The 20,851-nt window shown below is 42.6% G+C and overlaps 1 protein-coding gene across 8 annotated transcripts in view; it reads right to left on the bottom strand.

The window, feature by feature from the left end:
• The window catches only part of ZMAT4 (zinc finger matrin-type 4), a 196,723-nt gene that overhangs the window by 37,665 nt on the left and 138,207 nt on the right, over nt 1-20,851 (bottom strand). For 6 of the 8 annotated variants that reach the window (XR_011560424.1, XM_070765339.1, XM_070765334.1 and 3 more), the window contains one exon: nt 19,987-20,214. The exons of 1 other annotated variant lie outside the window; for it this stretch is intronic. Coding sequence is in view for 6 of the 7 variants with exons in the window: in XM_070765339.1 (XP_070621440.1) it covers nt 19,987-20,214 (228 nt within the window). In the remaining variant the exon portion in view is untranslated. The remainder of the gene's footprint in view (nt 1-19,986; nt 20,215-20,851) is intronic. One more of the 8 variants, XM_070765340.1, reaches the window with a different exon arrangement.

A 20,851-nucleotide genomic window follows, 5' to 3' on the forward strand; every position in this document is an offset into this window, starting at 1 on the left:
CAGGTCCTCAATGGAAGGCAGGTTGGCAGCAACTGCTTTTTCTGCAGTTCTGATTCTCCTCTGAAGTCTGTGTCGGTCCTGTTGGGTTGCAGCACCAAACCAGACAGTTATAGAGGTGCAGATGACAGACTCAATGATTCCTCTGTAGAACTGGATCAGCAGCTCCTTGGGCAGTTTGAGCTTCCTGAGCTGGCACAGAAAGAACATTCTTCGTTGTGCTTTTTTGATGATGTTTTTGATGTTAGGTGACCATTTTAGGTCTTGAGATATGATAGAACCTAGAAATTTGAAGGTCTCTACTGTTGATACTGTGTTGTCTAGTATTATGAGAGGTGGAAGGGTGGAAGGTTTTCTCTTAAAGTCTACCACCATTTCTACGGTTTTGAGTGTGTTCAGTTCTAGCCAAAGCAGCTAACCAGCTACTTCAGACCAGGATACCAGGAACCTTTATCTTGAAGATAATTGAAGACAAGTACTCAGTTTCTTAGGAAAATATTTACTTCTAGTGTAGCAAACCTACACTAACTGTTTACACTGTAGCTGTAGTTAATATACAAAGTACTCACAATTCTCTACCTACTATCCTAAGTTACAATATTTAGCTACAATTCTTCAGCCACCGCAAGCCACCTAATTTGCAAGCCACTCTAAACCATACTAAGCCACAATATCTTCAAGCCAAGCCACAAGCCACACCTAAGCAAAGGTGCATTATGTACTTTTGTCAGCCAATCAGGTTACATTACAATTTGCATATTAACCATGATTAGGCAGTCTGCATTGTTAAAGTTATACAATTCTTCTGTCTGCAATTTGGAATATTCTCTCAGGTGGGCCTTATCCTGACAATGTATGGCTTTCATTTGAGGACAGCTAAGGTGGGTTTCTCTGGAGTACAATGATAACATTGGGACCCCCCCTCCATTTGAGTTAATTTATTTATCTATTCAGTTCCAATAGCCACCTATCTCAAACCAGTGACTCTACTGGGAAACTGAGACATTTCAATCTCTGTTAGCTGGTTAGTCAGTTTACTTTATTGATTAGCCCATAGGCCAATATTAAATTGCCGAGTTCCAAACACAAATTATGACTAAAATCCGATAAAAAACTATTTAAAATGGATTTGGAATAAAATACTATTGAAAATGAAATTGGTAAAACATACAATTTAAAATGAAATTGAAATAAAATACAACCTAACATGAGTTTGGAATAACATGCACGGATTTAATATATAAATTAATAAAATATGACCAAATTATATTTCAGTGTCACCCTTACAATCTACCCCAATCAGACCCATGTATGCCAATCTCAACCAAACCATTTTGCTCAAGTAATGTGCTGTATTAAATGTTGTTTTCAGATTCTAGCCGCACATAAGTTAAGTTGTTTTAATACAGGGTTCCTAATGGGGCATTTGTTTGGTATATAGATTGAAGTACCTGTCTCTCACCCTCTTACATAGGCAACAACCAAATAGGATGTGAACCAGGTCTTCTACCTCTGCCACTCTGCAAATGCAGAAATGTCCATTTGTAGGGTATAGAGCAGTTGCGGGTCTATCTATCTATCTATCTATCTATCTATCTATCTATCTATCTATCTATCTATCTACCTACCTACCTACCTACCTACCTACCTACACACCTACCCACCTACCCATCTATCTATCTATCTATCTATCTATCTATCTATCTATCTATCTATCTATCTATCTACCTACCTACCTACCTATCTATCTACCTACCCACCTACCCACCTACCCCTCTATCTATCTATCTATCTATCTATCTATCTATCTATCTATCTACCTACCTACCTACCCACCTACCCACCTACCCACCTACCCACCTACCCACCTACCCACCTATCCACCTATCCACCTATCTATCTATCTATCTATCTATCTATCTATCTATCTATCTACCTACCCACCTACCCACCTACCCACCTACCCACCTACCCACCTACCTACCTACCTATCTATCTATCTATCTATCTATCTACCTACCTACCTACCTACCTATCTATCTACCTACCCACCTACCCACCTACCCCTCTATCTATCTATCTATCTATCTATCTATCTATCTATCTATCTATCTATCTATCTATCTATCTATCTATCTATCTATCTATCTATCTACCTACCTACCTACCTACCCACCTACCCACCTACCCACCTACCCACCTACCTATCTATCTATCTATCTATCTATCTATCTATCTATCTATCTATCTATCTATCTATCTATCTATCTATCTATCTATCTACCTACCCACCTACCCACCTACCCACCTACCCATCTATCTATCTATCTATCTATCTATCTATCTATCTATCTATCTATCTATCTATCTATCTATCTACCTACCTACCTACCTACCCACCTACCCACCTACCCACCTACCCACCTACCTATCTATCTATCTATCTATCTATCTATCTATCTATCTATCTATCTATCTATCTATCTATCTATCTATCTACCTACCCACCTACCCACCTACCCACCTACCCATCTATCTATCTATCTATCTATCTATCTATCTATCTATCTATCTATCTATCTATCTATCTATCTATCTATCTATCTATCTATCTAATAGATTTGTATGCCGCCCCTCTCCGAGGACTCGGAGCGGCTCACAACAATAAACAGTACAAATCCAATACTTAAAACAAATTAAAACCCTTAATATAAAAACAATCATACATCTCATACAGACCATACATAAAATGGAAACGGCCCAGGGGAATCAATTTCACCATGCCTGACGACAGAAGTGGGTTTTGAGGAGTTTGCAAAAGGCAAGGATGGTGGGGGCAGTCCTAATCTCCGGGGGAAGTTGATTCCAGAGGGTCGGGGCTGCCACAGAGAAGGCTCTTCCCCTGGGTCCCACCAGACGACATTGTTTCATCGACAGGATCTGGAGGAGGCCAACTCTGTGGGACCTAACCGGTTGCTGGGATTCGTGCGGCAGAAGGCGGTCTCATAGATACCCTGGTCCGGTGCCATGAAGGGCTTTATAGGTGATGACCAACACTTTGAATTGTGACCGGAAACTGATCGGCAACCAATGCAGACTGCAGAGTGTTGGAATAACATGGGCATATTTGGGAAAGCCCATGATTGCTCTTGCAGCTGCATTCTGCACGATCTGAAGTTTCTGAACACTCTTCAAAGGTAGCCCCATAATAAAAACAGACAGTTTGTTAACCAGTATCCAAGCACCAAGCGGGGTTATCGTTTTATACCAGGTACGATATTTCTATCAAGCATGACATATGTGAGGAAACGAGTAGATTCAGGCAGTTCAGAGGAGCCTAAAGATTTATTACAAGCTTAACATCTCTACAAAATCTGAAATACTGAGCGGGAATTAAGAGGCTCGCAGAGATTCGAGACTTAGGATGCATTTGACCCCTCCCTACCCTCTCCTACCACCCACAATACTGCTATCTGTATCTGCTTCTCTTTCAGCTCAAGCATTTTTAGCATTTTAATCTCAACTGCTTAGTGCCTCTCATTGGCAATCTGAGAGGTGAAAAGCGTTTCACGGGGGCCTCGGTCCTGTTCGAGGCTTCCGACAAATTGCAAGCGGATTTATGCATCCATCTCTATTTAAAGTACAAAAACACTTGTGTGGATTCTCAGAACGGTGGGATTTCAGCAAAATGTCTCCGAGGAAAGGAAGACTCGATAGAAGAAAAGGAAATGGTATCTGAATGGAACGTTTCGACAGAGGCAGCATGCTGTTTTTAATCGCCCCGCCAGAGATTTTAAAACACAAGGATCGCTATCCTGCTGAACTTAATAATTTAGCATGAAGAGTTGATGTTCCAGGCGGCTGTACTACTTCCTCTCTTTCATTATTGTGGACTCAGTCGGTATCCTCAGCCGTTCCAGATAGGCGTCCTTTTCACAAAGTGCTTTCAAAATGCTGCCACTTCTGCTGACTTTGAAATGCGGAGAACATAAAGCAGATATTGCAGAAACCGTCCCTGCTCAGCTTCTTTTTTTTTGCTCCAACTGACCGGTACAGGAACACGAAGATTGTCAGCATTCCCTGGCTTTGCTCAAAGAATGGGAAACTTTCTCTCTCTTTGCAATCAAGACTGGGGTTGGAAGAAGTTGGACCAGAATATCTCCGGGACCGCCTTCTGCCGCACGAATCCCAGCGACCAGTTAAGTCCCACAGAGGGACAGGGGACGGAAGGCACGCTGGTGCACTTATGCACGCCCCTTACTGACCTCTTAGGAATCGGGAGAGATCAACAGTGGAGAGTCTAAGGGTAAAGTTTGGGGACTTAGGTGATGATACTACAGAGTCAGGTAGTGAGTTAGATGCATCAACTATTTGGTTGGTGTTGTGGTTCCGTCTGAGGCCCCTCAGGGAACGGCTGATCTTCTGTCGGTTTCCAGCTCAGAGGGAGAGGATGAGGAACAGGAGGTGCAGGCAGACGAGGAGGAGGAATCCCAGGCTGAAGAAGAGGAAGGACAGCCAGAGTCCCCCCAGAGGGAGCTCTCCCCAGCAAGCAGCCTGGATTCCTTAGAGGAAAATGCACAAGCCATAATTGATCTGCGACAGAGAAGAGCTACACAGCGAAGGGACCAATTGGCTAGGTACTTTCAGCATTAAAGAGGCAACAGCTGGGTTTGGGTGTGGTGCTCTTTGGAAAGGCTAAAAGGCAGACCCACCCTTCCTGGCTTGTGGAGTTTTATCTTTGAGAGTCTTGGGACCTGGCTGTGAACTTTGGCGTCTTGGAATCCTGGTTTGTGCCTTTGACTACTGAAACCTTGGGGTGGGTGTGCCAGCAAGAAGCTTGCTGTATTATCTGGACATCAGGACTCTGCTGTAAAGTATTATAGCCTGTCTGTTGGGAAGAACAGGTTTTCCTCTGTGTTTATTTTTTCCAGCTATAAAGTACTTGTGCTTTTACCAGAGTGTCTGGTGGTTTTTCCAGTTGGTGTTGAAGTCTGGGGGAACCCAGACAGAACAGTTACTAAAGCCGTATTTCCTGCAGTCGGGCTTGGAGCATTTTACTTTAAGTTTGTATCTGTTGTTTGAATTGTGTGTTGTTGTGGTTGAAGCTGAAGTAGTCATGGACAGGAAGCACATTGAAGCAGATGGTTTTATGGGCTATGCTTAGGTCGTGTTTAAGGTGACATAGTTGTAAGCTTTCTAAACCTAGGATTGTAAGTCTAATTGCGTGGGGTATTCTGTTGCGAATGCAGGAGCGGAGGGCTCTTCTAGTAAAGTACCTCTGGACATTTTCTAAAGTATTAGAAACACTGAATAAAAACAAAGCCGGGGGAGCAAAATTCAAGGCTGGTTTGTGTTGTGGTTGGCTCTGGCCCAGCTCCTTCCCCAAGGAATGTGCAGGTGGATGTGGATTCCGATGGAATCTGCCGATGAAGCCTCCTCTGACCAAGGCAGAATGAGTGACAGGGAAGAGGGGAGTTTGGCAGACAGCCCAGGAGGAGATCAATCATCTGTATCATCTTGGATTCTGAACCAGAATTAATGACACATCCACGCATGCTTAGAGTGATGCACAGGAGACAACAACTGAAGGATTATTACAAGAGAAAATGAGGCCACCTGTGGTTGGGTGGGGCTCCAGTATTAGGGCTGCTGCTATAAATAGCAGCGTGTGGGTTTGGCCATTGTGGAAGAATATCTGATCGAAGTTCCTCAGGAATCCTGTGTTTTCACGCCTTTGAAACCAAAGCAGAGCAACCTGTGTGTGTGTGTGTGTGTGTGTCTCACTTCCTTGAAAGAAGAAGGGGTGTGAAGTTTCTTCACAGCTGCTAGCTAAGTCCTTAATGACTGCTTAAGGGAAATTGTACAGACTACCCGGTTGTTTTGGGACAAGTGCTCTTTGCAATACAAATAGAGGGCTTAGTTTATTTTGAATTTTGTGATAAAGAACATTGTTTTTAATTTTCAAACGTGTGTGTGTCTGAAATTTGTACCCTTGAATTTTCGGGAGGCTCCTACCAGAGAGCCCTGCAGAACAGTTTGTAACGGTACTTCAAAGCTGGGAGATCAGAGAGTTCAGAATCAGCCCTTAAAAGCCACCCGTTGTTCTGTCAGGCTCTCTGGTAGACTCCTCCCAAAAATTCACAGGTACAAATTTCAGACACACACACGTTTGAAAATTCAAAACAATGTTCTTTATCATGAAAATTCACTTAAACCAAGCCCTCTTTTGATATAGCAAAGAGCACTTGTCTCCAAACAAACTGGTAATTTGTACAAGTCCCTTATCAGTTCTCAGATACTTAGCTTGCAGCTATGAAGCAATTCACAGTCCTTCTTCTTTCACAAAGTGAAACACACTTTGCCCTGGTTTAGTTTCAAAGCGGGGGAAAATCAGCACACCAAGGTCAAAGTCAGTAAAGCAGTTACGAAACACAACGATCAGATAATCCTCCACAATGGACAAACCCACAGGCTGCTCTTTATAGCAGCCTCACTAATGACCACAGTCCCACCCAACCACAGGTGGCCTCATTTTCTTTGATAATAATCTCTCAGTTGTTGTTGCCTATGCATCGCTCTCAGCATGCGTGGCTGTATCATTAACTCTTGTTCTGAATCCAAGGAGGAGCTAGATAATTGATCTCCTTCTGAGCTGTCTGCCACACTCTCCTCCTCCCTGTCACTCATGTCTTCTTGGTCAGAGGAGCCTTCAGCAGCAGATTCCACCGGGGGCAAAACAGGCCTGCAGCATGTGGATGTCTCCCCCACATCCACAGTCCTTGGGGCAGGAGCTGGGCCAGAGCTAACTACAACACCTGTGCCTACCCAGGGCCATCTAACCAGCAAAGCCTCTGAATTCAATGTCTGCCCTCCACCACTGCATAAATGCAATTCCGCTCCTCTCCCTTCTCTTTCCTTCCTTCCCTCCTTCCAGAGGTGCTCTGGAAAAGTGAAGATGTTAAGCATGACTGCAGATTTATCCGCAGTGCACTCAAAACTTACAGAAATGGGAGAAACAAAGATGTCCCTGCTTAGGAAGGTGAGACGAGGAGACGGAAGCAGGGAAAACCGAAAAGGGCAGAAGGAGAAAGAGGGAAAAGGTGGCTGGATTCATACAAAGATGTTGAGATAAATTAAAACGCTAGCAAATGCATTCACACAAGAAACTCCATTTGATGAGGGTTTACTGGGCTTATGCAAACTAACCCTAATTCACTTCTAATTGGATAATCCAGATTTAATTTGATTTAAATAGGTGATGCAAGGCCAAATTACTTTGATTCAAGCTGCTTCAACATTTAGTTTAGTTTAGTTTATTTAGATTTGTAGGCCCCCCCTCTCCGAAGACTCGGGGTGGCTAACAACAATAAAAAACAATGTAACAAATCTAATATTAAAAAGTAATCTAAAAAACCCCAATTTAAGAGACCAATCATACCATCATGGCACTGGACCAGAATATCTCCGGGACCGCCTTCTGCCGCACGAATCCCAGCGACCAGTTAGGTCCAACAGAGTGGGTCTTCTCCGGGTCCCGTCAACTAAACAATGTCGGTTGGCGGGACCCAGGGGAAGAGCCTTCTCTGTGGCGGCCCCGACCCTTTGGAACCAACTCCCCCCAGATATCAGAGTTGCCCCCACCCTCCTAGCCTTTCGTAAGCTCCTTAAAACCCACCTCTGTCGTCAGGCATGGGGGAATTGACATGTTCCTTCCCCCTAGGCTTTAAAATTTATGCATGGTACGCTAGTGTGTATGATTGGTTTTTAACTTTTGGTGTTTTTTAAATTAATTTAAATATTGGATTTGTCTTACATTGTATTGCTATTGCTGTGAGCCGCCCCGAGTCCGCGGAGAGGGGCGGCATACAAATCTGATTAAACTTAAACTTAAACTTAAACAAACATACCATGTATAAATTCTATAAGCCTAGGGGGAAGGGAGAAAAAAATTTCAATTCCCCCATGCCTGATGACAGCGGTGGGTTTTAAGGAACTTGCGAAAGGCAAGGAGGGTGGGGGCAACTCTGATATCTGGGGAGAACTGGTTCCAGAGGGTCGGGGCCGCCACAGAGAAGGCTCTTCTCCTGGGTCCTGCCAAATGACATTGTTTAGTCGACGGGACCCGGAGAAGGCCAACTCTGTGGGACCTAACCAGTTGCTGGGATTCATGTGGCAGAAGGCGGTCCCGGAGATATTCTGGTCCGGTGCCATGAAGGGCTTTATAGGTCATCACCAACACTTTGAATTGTGACCGGAAACTGATCGGCAACCAATGCAGACTGCGGAGTGTTGGAGTGATATGGGCATATTTAGGGAAGCCCATGATTGCTCTCGCAGCTGCATTCTGCACGATCTGAAGTTTCCGAACACTTTTCAAAGGTAGCCCCATGTAGAGAGCGTTACAGTAGTCAAGCCTCGAGGTGATGAGGGCATGAGTGACTGTGATCAGTGAGTCCCGGTCCATTTAATTTGGGGGGGTGGGGGGTATAAATATCCAGAAGCATCCAAAATGCTTGCAGATACATTCAAGTGAGGAAGAAAGGAACCAAAAATAGCCGGGATGCGATACCTTTGAATAGATGGTAATGCTGCAACGTTTCCACTGGGATTTGCCTTTAAGGATTTCATGGCATTTTTGAAAAGTCCTCTTTTGCTGTTTTTTTTTTTTAAAGGCAGAGATAGCAGAGACCACAACAATACAGCTTGCAAATTCTCCAATAAAAGAATCTCAAGAACTCTTTTTTCTGAACCCATGCAGAAAATGTCAACCAATCCTATTTAACATCCTCCTCAAACATCAAGTCTTGAAAACCTTTAAAAAAAAACAGTTTTTTTACAAAACACCATCATTCTGCTAAACAAATATGTATTTATTTATTTAATTGGATTTATAATTCCCTCCCCACTGTCAAACTATTCACTAAAGATGCATTACTATTACTATGAGTCTTCTCATCGTTCCTGTCACTCATCTCCTCCCATTTATGACTGCATGACTGTAATGTATTGCTTGTATCCTTACAATTTATATTAATATTGATTGTTTCCTGATTGCTTATTTGTATCCTATGAAAATCATTAAGTGTTGTAACTCATGATTCTTGACAAAAGTATCATTTCTTTTATGTACACTGAGAGCATATGCACTAATGATAAATTTCTTGAGTGTCCAAGAATTGTGACCAATAAAGAATTCTATTCTATTCTATTCTATTCTATTTATTATTTATTTATGTATTTATTGGATTTGTATGCCGTCCCTCTCCGCAGACTCGGAGCGGCTAACAACAATGATAAAAAAACAACATGTAACAATCCAATTCAATAAAACAACTAAAAACCCTTATTATAAAAACCAAACATACACACAAACATACTATACATAACTTGTAATGGCCTAGGGGAAGGAATATCCTAACTCCCCCATGTCTGGCGACAAAGGTGGGTCTTGAGTAATTTGTGAAAGACAAGGAGGGTGGGGGCCGTTCTAATCTCTGGGGGGAGTTGATTCCAGAGGGCCGGGGCCGCCACAGAGAAGGCTCTTCCCCTGGGGCCCGGCAAACGACATTGTTTGGTCGACGGGACCTGGAGAAGGCCAACTCTGTGGGACCTTATCAGCCGCTAGGATTCGTGCGGTAGAAGGCGGTTCCGGATGTATTCTGGCCCAATGCCATGTATTCTATTCTATTCATATGTTGAAGCATCTCAGAAACAATATGCCTATTTTTTAATCTATGAATAAAATGAATTTAGAATTAGAGTCAGCTAATTTAAATATTCGCTTATTTGCCAAGCTGCCATAATACAAAGTGAACAACTAACCTCTTGTATATTTTTAAAATTTCTAAGAATGAACCTATATTTTGCACCAACCTCCTTTAAAAAAAAAAAGAAAAGAAAAGATGATTGTATTTTTAAAAATGTATTTTAAAAAATACAGGTCAGTATTTTTCTGGAAAAGTGTTCACTTCATTGACCTTCCCTGCCAATAGGATGGTTAAATAGACTTTTGGGGAAGGCCTATAAGAAATGTTCGGGAATAAAATTGATATTTGTTGTGGGAGTTATAAGCAGAAAGGCCAGCAATGTTGGCAGAATGAAGTGAAACAAAGAGAAGAGGTTGGCACAATAACACAATTTGAAGATTTTTCTATGCACGTGCATTGTTGATTCCATGCACAGAAGGGACAGAAGGTTTTTAAAAACGCTGCCACAATTGTTATCTTGATATTTTTAACACCTCTCCTCTCACTTACTAAGATGGGGTTTCTTTCTGGGGTTTTTATCTTTTGTATAAAAAAAAGAAGGGAGGAAGAGAGAGAAAGAGAAAAAAAAGAGGAAGAGAGAAAGAGGGAGATTGCTGCGAGAGCAATCATGGGCTTTCCCAAATATGCCCATGTTGCACCAACACTGTGCAGTCTGCATTGGTTGCCAATCAGTTTCCGGTCACAATTCAAAGTGTCAGTTATGATCTATAAAGCCCTTCATGGCACCGGACCAGATTATCTCCGGGACCGCCTTCTGCTGCACGAATCCCAGCGACCGATTAGGTCCCACAGAGTGGGTCTTCTTCGGGTCCCGTCAACTAAACAATGTTGCTTGGCGGGACTCAGTGGAAGAGCCTTCTCTGTGGCGGCCCCGGCCCTCTGGAACCAACTCCCCCCACCCTCCTTGCCTTTCGTAAGCTGCTTAAAACCCACCTCTGCCGCCAGGCATGGGGGAATTGAGATACACTTTCCCTCTAGTCCTTTACAATTTTATGCATGGTATGCCTGTATGTATGATTGGTTTTTATATAATGGGTTTTTAACTGTTTTTAGTATTGGATTATTGTCATATACAGTGGTACCTCGAGATACGAGTTTAATTCGTTCCGGACCTGGGCTCTTAAGTCGAGCAGCTCTTATCTCGAACGACTTTTCCCCATAGGAATTAATGTAAATAATTTTAATTGGTTCCAGCCCTCAAAAAACTCACAAAGTTAGTCTAAATTATGCAGAAAGACATGTTTTTAATGAAGAAATGTACATGTACATATAAATGAATAATGAAGTTTCTTTCACTTAACTTGTAAACTTTCTTAAACTTTTAAATTTACATATGTTCAACTTCTCTGCCACCCAATCCTGTAGGACAGAGGTCCCCAACCCTTTTTGCACCAGGGACCGGCTTTAAGCGATCAAGAGAGGAATGGGTGAATGAATGGACCGAGGGTGGGAAGGAAGGAAGGAAAGAGGGAAGGGACAGGAACAGAGGAAGGAAGCAAGGAAACTTATGAAAGGGGAGAGTAAGAGAGGAATGAGTGAAGGGAGGGAGGGAGGGAAGAAGGTGGGAAGGAGAAAGAAAAGAAGAAATAGAGGAAGGGAAGGTAAAAGAGAGAAAGAAAAAGAGCAAGAAAGAAAGAAAGAAAGCAAGAAAGAAAGAAAGGGGGAAGGGACAGGAACAGAGGAAGGAAGCAAGGAAACTTATGAAAGGGGAGAGTAAGAGAGGAATGAGTGAAGGGAGGGAGGGAGGGAAGAAGGTGGGAAGGAGAAAAAAAAGAAGAAATAGAGGAAGGGAAGGTAAAAGAGAGAAAGAAAAAGAGCAAGAAAGAAAGCTGCAAGCACCCCCCCGAGCCCCCCAGGCCGGCTGCAACCTTTTAAAACACGCGCGCCGCTTCGCAGCTGTCTCCTGAAGCTGAACGCGGAAGTTAGCGTTTGGCTTCAGGAGACAGCTCCTTGGCGCTTGTATCTCGAATTTGGGCTTGTAAGTAGAACAAAAATATCTCTCCTCTCCCAGCTCTTATCTCGAGTTGCTCTTAAGTAGAGCAGCTCTTATGTCGGGGTTCCACTGTACTGTTTTATTACTGTTGTTAGCCGCCCCGAGTCTGCGGAGAGGGGCGGCATACAAATCCAATAACTAACTAACTAACTAACTAACTAACTAACTAACTAACTAACTAACTAACTAACTAACTAACTAACTAAATAACTAAATAACTAAATAACTAAATAACTAACTAACTAACTAAATAACTAAACAAACAAACAAACAAACAAACAAATAAATAAATAAAAAATAAATGGGACCGGAAAAAAGTGGGAAGACTTTTCGCTTCTCATCCAAGATGAGAGAGTCCAGCTGCCTCTTGCAAAAGCATCTTTTGGGGCAATCCATGCTATAAGCAAAGCAAGGGTCCAGGGAGTGCTTTGCCCAAAGTCCATGAAAGTGAAGAGCCCCTTCAGAGTCTAGCAAGCCCCTAGTCCAATTTTGCTCAGTTATCGAGCCCGGGCTCCAATTAACCAAATTGCAAGCACAATCAAAAGCACTTGCCAATGTTTATTGCTTAGCTGCAACCCTTGCTGGGACCACCTGCCTCTGCAGCAGCATCCTTGCTGAATAACGTGGATCTACAATTTAAAAAAATGTGTGAAAGGCAACTTAACAGAGGCAATTCACACCATGCCTGTTACAGTTTGAGCCTCGATGCTTCTCAGCTGCAGTGAGGGAATTGCATTAGCGCAAACTTTCCAGTTTGGAAACCGAAATGATAATGCTCGGCAAAGCCTCCCCGACAGCCTGAAATTAAATGTTGTCATCTGGAGGTGCCTAGGCTCGGTCTTTGAGCTGATCCAAGGCTTAATCTGAGCCTAGCTCCACAAACAGCTTCCAAAGTTATTAGATCGTGATTAGCAGAGAACAGATGTGGCCAGGGAACTGGTGCGAGGCAGCTTTGATTCTCCCCGAGGAGGCACTTCAAACCACAAAAACAACAAAATTGGTCTCCACAAAGCCACTTCATTTACATCGGGAGGCAGCTTTTTATCTGCAAATATACGAGAGTCGCCCAGAAAGTAATGCACCACATTTTTTTTCCTTCAACAATTATTTATTGAGGGATAGAAGGGTTAGAGAAATGAGAAGGAAAATACTACACAAGTGGCATCACACACCTGCTCAACTTGCATACTTTCAGCAGAATGTTAAGGATACTTGTTGGCACGGGTGTCGAGATGTTTATGCATATGATATGAAGTGCAAGAGGATATTAATAGGATGTTTAAATATACGATGGACAATTACAGAGGAAATGGCGGTATTAGTAAAAAGGAACGAGATGGGGGAATTTAGAGAAATAAAAGAAGCAACGATAGAAACATAGAAACATAGAAGATTTATTTACTATTTATTATTTATTAATCAGATTTGTATGCCGCCCCTCTCCGTAGACTCGACAGCAGAAAAAGATTGACAGCAGAAAAAGACCTCATGGTCCATCTAGTCTGCCCTTATACTATTTCCTGTATTTTATCTTAGGAAAGCATAGAAGGAGAGAAAGCGCTCAGGCGGTAATAGTCCTGGGTTGGAAGGATGTGACAAAATGGACAATACAAAATTGGTATCGGTACATGGTGGATCATATTCAGTTTGAGATGATGGATAAGAGGATGAATTCAACCAGCGAAACTAATCTGTGAGAACTGATGGGACGATGGGACAAGGTAAGAGGACATGTGGTTAGTAGAATTCGAGACCAAGATATAAAGAATAAATTAGAATTACTTTATAATATGTAAACAGATATAGAGCTGGGGTGGCGCAGCAGGTAGAGTGCTGTATTGCAGGCCACTGAAGCTGACTGTAGATCTGTAGGTCAGTGGTTCAAATCTCATCACCTGCTCAAGGTTGTCTCAGCCTTCCATCCTTCCGAGATGAGTAAAATTAGGACCCAGATTGTGGGGGCAATAGGCTGGCTCTGTTAAAAAGTGCTATTGCTAACATGTTGTAGACCGCCCTGAGTTTAAGGAGAAGGGCGGTGTAAAAATTGAATGAATGAATGAATGAATGAGAGAATGAGTGAATGAATGAATGAATGATGCTCTTCATCTTGGTGGAAGGGTATGAATGTTGTTTGGTGGTGGGTACTTTGAGCATTGAGCACATTGTTATGTGTTGAGTGAATGTTTTATTATTACTATAAAAATTCAATAAATTTTTTTATTATAAAAACAATTTATTGAACACAAGTTTCATTGTGTTCAATAAATTGTTTTTATAATAAAAAATTATAAACACAAGAAAGAATGATGTTTCTTCTACCTTCCCTATTTTTCCACGTAATCTCCATCCCGTTCTATGACCTTCCTCCAACGAGACACAAGGGCGTCTATGCCCTGTCGGTACCACTCCTTGTTCTGGTCACAAAGCCATTTCTGCGCTGTGCGAATCACCTCTTTGTCATCCTCAAAATGTCTTCCACGACTAACCGTACTTCTGTCGACTGCAGGTTCTCCATAAACTGTACCCAAATGTTTGTGAATGTTCCCAACAGTTTCTTTCACTGCAGTGAAGGTTGACTCAGCCTTCCATCCTTCCGAGGTGGGTAAAATGAGGACCCAGATTGTGGGGGCAATAGCCTTGCTCTGTTAAAAAAGTGCTATTGCTAACATGTTGTAAGCTGCCCTGAGTCTAAGGAGAAGGGCAGCATAAAAATCGAATGAATGAATGAGTGAGTGAGAAATTCAATGACGACAGGCTGCTTGTAACGTACATCACTTACAGATGCCATTCCAAAACACGGCTGCAGCTATGCTATCTGTCTGAAGAAATGCAAAATTTACACACACACTCCTGACAATTCAAATGATGTAGATCTATGGTTTCGTATTCATACCATTACAGTAGGCTGAGAAAAAAAATGTGGTGCATTACTTTCTGGGCAACCCTCGTATTTTGTTCAAGCACCTAGTAACCTTCTTGTGCTTACAAAACACAAGATTTTCTGAGCTGTGAGAAAGGTCCATACAACTCTTTCCTCTATTAAAAACCAAGATGGAAAGAAAAAAATCTTAAAATAAGAATTTCCACCTTTTTTTGTTGTTGTTAATTTCTGAACCCTTCCAAGTAGAAATAACCGAAACTTCCCCTTTGGAGAAATATCCATCATATTCACTTCACTCCTCCCTTCCCATCTTGGCCTCATTCCCTCACTCGCGATTTAATCTTTTGGAATGCAAGATTATTTTGACATCGCAGCAATTGTGATTTTTGTGATAATATCACAGAAGGAAACAGCCCAAGGATAGCCCTGGCAGTCAACTGGACCAGACCAAAAATAAAATAAAAATAAGGATGTACAAGTGAGATATGAGGGAAAGGAAGAAAGAAAGAAAGGGGAAAAAGCAACGTGAGAAAATATTATTTTCCTGAAAGAGTAGTAGATGCTTGGAACAAACTTCCAGCAGACGTGGTTGGTAAATCCACAGTCACTGAATTGAAACATGCCTGGGATAAACATAGATCCATCCTAAGATAAAATACAGGAAATAGTATAAGGGCAGACTAGATGGACCATGAGGTCTTTTTCTGCTGTCAGTCTTCTATGTTTCTATGAAAGGATATTTTTTGTATATAAAAAAAGGAACAAGACTTAGGTGGAGGAAAGAATGAAATAGCATCAAAGCATCACAAGAACCCCAGGAAATTGAGGATTGAGAGCAAGACAAGCAAAGGGGGAGTCTTTTAAATGGAAGATTGATTCTTGGAAACAAGGAACAGGCAGAAATAATCGATGCAAATATTTGACAGAGAAAAAAGGTGAATTGCCCGTAGAACAGAGTTGGGTTCCTTCCAGGTTGGATGATATAATCATCTCTTTCCAAGTTCTCCTCAAAATGCTTAACTTGAGGCTGGAATCATTTGAGAGTCTAGTGAAGGTTCTATCCTTTAACTTTGGTCCTTCTATTTTAACCGTGCGAAGTTCTAAGGCCATTGTCACAGGCATTTAGTTTTTTTAAAAAGGATGAATGATGAATCAGTTCAAATACTTTGTTTTCAAGTTTAACATTTTTTTCCCTTTAGTTATAAGATAAAATAAGATACAAAATACAAAAGCAAATAGGAAAAAAGTGGGGAGGAAGATGGGAAAGTGAAGCAAGGAGGATGAGAAAGGAAGGAAGACAGAAAGGAAGGAAGGAAGGAAGGAAGGAAGGAAGGAAGACAGAAAGGAAGGAAGGAAGGAAGGAAGACAGAAAGGAAGGAAGGAAGGAAGGAAGGAAGGAAGGAAGGAAGGAAGGAGGGAGGGAGGGAGTAAAATAAGAAGGCATTAACACCAAATCCCAACTTTTCTGTTTTTTTAATAATAATATGAACACGTCATTTCTATAAAGATTTATCAAGTGACTCAGTAAAACTAAAAATCTGTGTCTCATTCTTTTCCACTTCTTTCTTTGATCAAAATAAGTACCAATTTTTGCCAACAAAGTACTGTACCTTTGTTTTATTAGAAGCTGTTGATAAATGCACAATCGGCGGCTTAAACCGCCAGCCGAAATTGACTCCGGAGCCGGGGGACGCTGACGGCAGCTATTTTTGAGCTCCGAACTTCTGGGTTCCTTTGGAACCCGGAAGTTTGGCTTCTGGCAGCGTGCCAGGGCAAGCGCGCTGCCTGCTGGTTTGGGAGAGGTCCGAGATCGCCCTATTTAAGGGCGATCCGAATAGGACCTCCCTCTCTTTCTCCTGGCTCTGGAAGCGAACACCCGCCCACCCTCCGCTATTAACAGTGTGTCCTATGGAGGTCACCTCGGGGCCGAATAGGAATTTTTTGCGGCCTCCCCTTTAGAGGTGGCCGTTTTTTCGCCTATTCCACACTGACAGTGCGGACTGGATTGGTTAGGGGGTGCGGCGCACTTAGATATCAGTATAGGCCTCCCTTTGGTCACTGGGGTTTGGCAGGTTAGGGGCGGAAATGGGCAATTAGAAGTGACTGCGAATGCTCCTTTGGGCATCCTTTAAAGGGTGATGGACCACCTCTCTCCAGGAACTAGAGGTTGGAACAACTTCGGGGATTGGAGAGAAGATGTCCATGGGAATCACCGGATCCAATTTCCCACAGGGATTGGAGGGTGAACTCCTCCCACACGACGAAGGGGCGTGGTTTGGATCAAGGTGAAGGTGGCTACCTTCACCTGGTTCAGCAAGGAGTTTTTGCCCAATGGTGCCAAGGAATTTTCTGGTAGGAATTTCCGCCCTGTTAGTTTTGGCCTCTGCAGGTCCTTAGTTCATATTTGAATTTAAATATTTAAATTTACGTATTCAAATTTATTCAAATTTATTTAAATTTAATAAAATGACCCTTATTTAATCCACAATACGTCTCAGCGTCTTTACTCCGCTTCCGGGGGGCAAAACAGAATTCCACCACAAGGTAGGAGGCTCCAAAAATAAAGCAAAAAAAATAAAAATCTATAAAATTGCAACTAGAGATTCCAACAGCTAAATTTGCTGGTCTGTGTTAAAATGAGGACCATCTCTTCATCTCAGGGATTTTAATATCATCAGTAAAAGATCTAGGGTGCGAGTTCAATCTTAAGGGAAGGATACCCTTCATTAAAGATGAGGGGTTTTTTTTAAGCTTTTGGTATATCTAGAAGCTCAATCTATATTGTGCAGAATTGAGAAAGGAGGGTATTTAAAAAAGAAGTGTAATATTATTATTTTTTTAAAGAAATCCACCACATTTATGTTGCCCCGGGAAAGCGTTCTATTTTCAACCCTTTTTGTGAAACATAAATGGATAAAATGTTCCGTGTTTGATGGGCCACCAGCTAATAGTCCCTGACTGCAGGAAGTTGGAGGCATTATTTGGAAAGAAGGGAGGGGGGAGGAGAGAGATAAAAACCAAGTGTTCACTCTGATCTTCCAAAACCTTTTGAAGACGCTTATCCTGGAGGAATAGGTGTGACGTTGCAATTTTGCTTCATTAACCAAGATCAGGCTAGTTTGTTTTTGCAAGCGATGGAAAAGGTATTGCCGGGGCGGCTTTAAAACCTTCATTCGCATATGGCTCTTTTTATCACCTAAATAACTGCTGGAATGTCACGCACCATCATAAAAATTTAACTGAAAGGTTTTTTATCCCGTGAGAAAGAAAAATGCAATTGGAGGCAAGATTGTTTCCATTAAGGTGAAAGAGAAGTGTGGAAACGTCAATGAAGTGTTGGGCCAAACTCTACTCCGAATAAAGCTATTTTAGAAAAATTGAGTTTAGGCCAAATCAGGCCAACCAAGGGTCATCCTCAAAGGTGCTATTTATTTATTTGTTTGTTCATTTGTTTGTGCAATTTGTAAGCCGCCCAACTCCTTCCGGACTTTGGAATGGCGTACAACAGTTTAAAACAATATAAAAACAATTTAAAATCTTTTAAAAAGGAGTAATTCATATCCATTCAGTTAGGGGTAGATGGAATGGCTCACCAACCCCAGTCCTGCCAGCAAAGCTAAGTTTTCACAGCCTTCCGGAAAACCAGGAGGGCAGGGATCGTGTGGATCTCCAGGGGAAGTTCATTTCAGAGAGCTGGAGCCACCACAGAGAAGGCCCCACCATCTGACACTGTGTAGCTGACAGGACATTGACGAGATCAGCCTTGTGGGCCCTAATCGGTCGCTGATGATCCCGTAAATAGTCCAACCTGAAGCCATGACTGTGGAATTCTGGGAGTTGAAGTCCACACATCTTCAAACAGCCAAGATTGAGAAACACTGCTTTAGAGCATTGCACACCAAAACAGCTAGACACAAGGACAGTTGTACCCCCCCTACCCCACCCGTGCCATCCCTCTACTAAACAACTAATTCCCACAATGTTGTGACTATACAAAGAGCCTCCTTGGCTAGATAGGGTTGCAACTGGTGCACGAGGTGGACCTCTATACAAATGTCCCCCTAGACACAGCTGAGAAATGTTGATCTAACCTCAGCTGTAGATCAAGGAGGATACCCTTTCTGAAGGGGTTATTCCTACCCACCCACCCCCAGCATCAAAGACAGACACCTCAAGGAGGATAGAATGGAACTGGAAAAGGTGCAAATAAGGGCAACAAGAATTATCAAGGGAATGGAGCCCCTCCCTTACGAAACCAGGTTGCAACCCCTTGGTCTCTTCAGCCTTGAAAGACAGCGTTGAAGGGGTGACTTGATTGAAGTGTATAAAATCATGCACAGGATAGAAAAGGTGGATCGAGAAAATCAGCTCCCCCCAGAGATTCGCACTGCCCCCACCCTTCTCGCCTTGCGCAAGACCCTTAAGACCCACCTATGTCGCCAGCCATGGGGCAGCTAGATCATGCCCCCTTCTTCTCTGACCATCAAATGTTATGTGTGGATGTGATTGAGTAGACTGACTGTTTTTTATATAATGGGTTTTTAGTTACCGTTTTTTAACTATTCGATTTGTACACATATTGTTTGTATTGCATGTTGTGAGTCGGTCCTCAGAGGAAATCTAATAAATTGAATTGATCAGGTTGGAGTTCACTGTAGGAGTGACAATCAGTAGTGGGCCGCACCCGGTACGGGCCACACTATAGTGTGGTAGCGAAAATCATGTGCATGCAGCTATGCATACCTGATATGCGCATGTGCACCCTTGCACAAGATTCGTCTTTTGCACATGCGCAGGAAGGGAAATATCGCATGAGGACACTTGTGCGAGAGAGATTTCACCCATTTTCAGTGCTTTCTTTGCTTCCGCGCATGCAATAATTCCTTCCCCAAATCCGTATCGAAATACAATCTACGCCTTCAATACAGTCAATTGACTAAATAAAGTTCTCTTCTTCTTCTTCTTCTTCTTCAATTTTATCTGATGCTACTTGATCTTACTTCACTTTTATCTTGACTACTATATATTATTCCATTTTATCTCACCGTAGCCGTTTTATTGCATTTTATCTCAGTTTATTGTATTTTTTTATGGCCGGCGCTCCTGTTTGAGATGGTCAGTTGAGTAATCCATAAAGTACATCATATTGTATTTGGATCTGGTCACTCAACAGGCAGGGAGATACCCCATTGTTAATCACAAGGACTCATCTCAATGGTTGTGCAGGTTCACCAATTTGGGCCTGGTTTTAATTTTGGGATGGGTCCCTACGCAAAAGGGCACAATCCACTTCCATTCCCCCAATGACTTTTTCAAGACGACGATTTGAGAAGACTAAAATATCTTACCTCTTACCTCGCCTAGGTCCAATGTCGTTCCTAGCTGCTCTAGTAGGTCGGCCCTGGCTGCGTTCTTTTTGTGCTTTTTCCCGTCATAGTGTTGCTGTGCCATCATTGGGTTGTTAAACCACGCTGCACAGAGCTGGCAATACCTATCGGAATCTCTTCTCTGGTGGGGTGGAGACACGGCTGGAGAGCTGTCCACATGTGGCTCCTTAAGAGAACTCAGGTTTGTTTCTGCAAAAGAAAGCAAGCAGCAATGGAGTCACCCAGGTCCCTATCCCAAAGCTTCCGGTACACACCTAATTGTCATATTTTGGGCGCCAGGGTATAAACAAGATGTTGAGATTCTAGAAAGATAGCAGAGAAGAGCCCCAAAGATAATTAGGGTATCTACGAGACCGCCTTCTGCCACACGAATCCCAGCGACCGGTTAGGTCCCACAGAGTGGGCCTTCTACGGGTTTCGTCAACAAAACAATGTTGTTTGGCGGGCCCCAGGGGAAGAGCCTTCTCTGTGGCGGCCCCAGCCCTCTGGAACCAACTCCCTCCAGAGATTAGAATTGCCCCCCCTCCTCGCCTTTCGTAAGCTCCTTAAAACCGACCTCTGCCGTCAGGCATGGGGAAACTGAGATATTCTTTCCCCCTAGGCCTTTACAATTTATGCATGGTATGTTTCTTTGCATGTATGTTTGGTTTTACAAATAAGGGTTTTTTAATTGTTTTAGTATTAGTTTTTAGTATTTACATGATGTTTTGTACTATTATTGTTAGCCGCCCCGAGTCTACGGAGAGGGATGGCATACAAATCCAATCAATCAATCAATCAATCAATCAATCAATCAAATATATGAAGAATGGTTGCAGGAATTGAG

This window comes from Erythrolamprus reginae, chromosome 12 (assembly GCF_031021105.1).
Source record: "Erythrolamprus reginae isolate rEryReg1 chromosome 12, rEryReg1.hap1, whole genome shotgun sequence".
Lineage (NCBI taxonomy): Eukaryota > Metazoa > Chordata > Lepidosauria > Squamata > Dipsadidae > Erythrolamprus > Erythrolamprus reginae.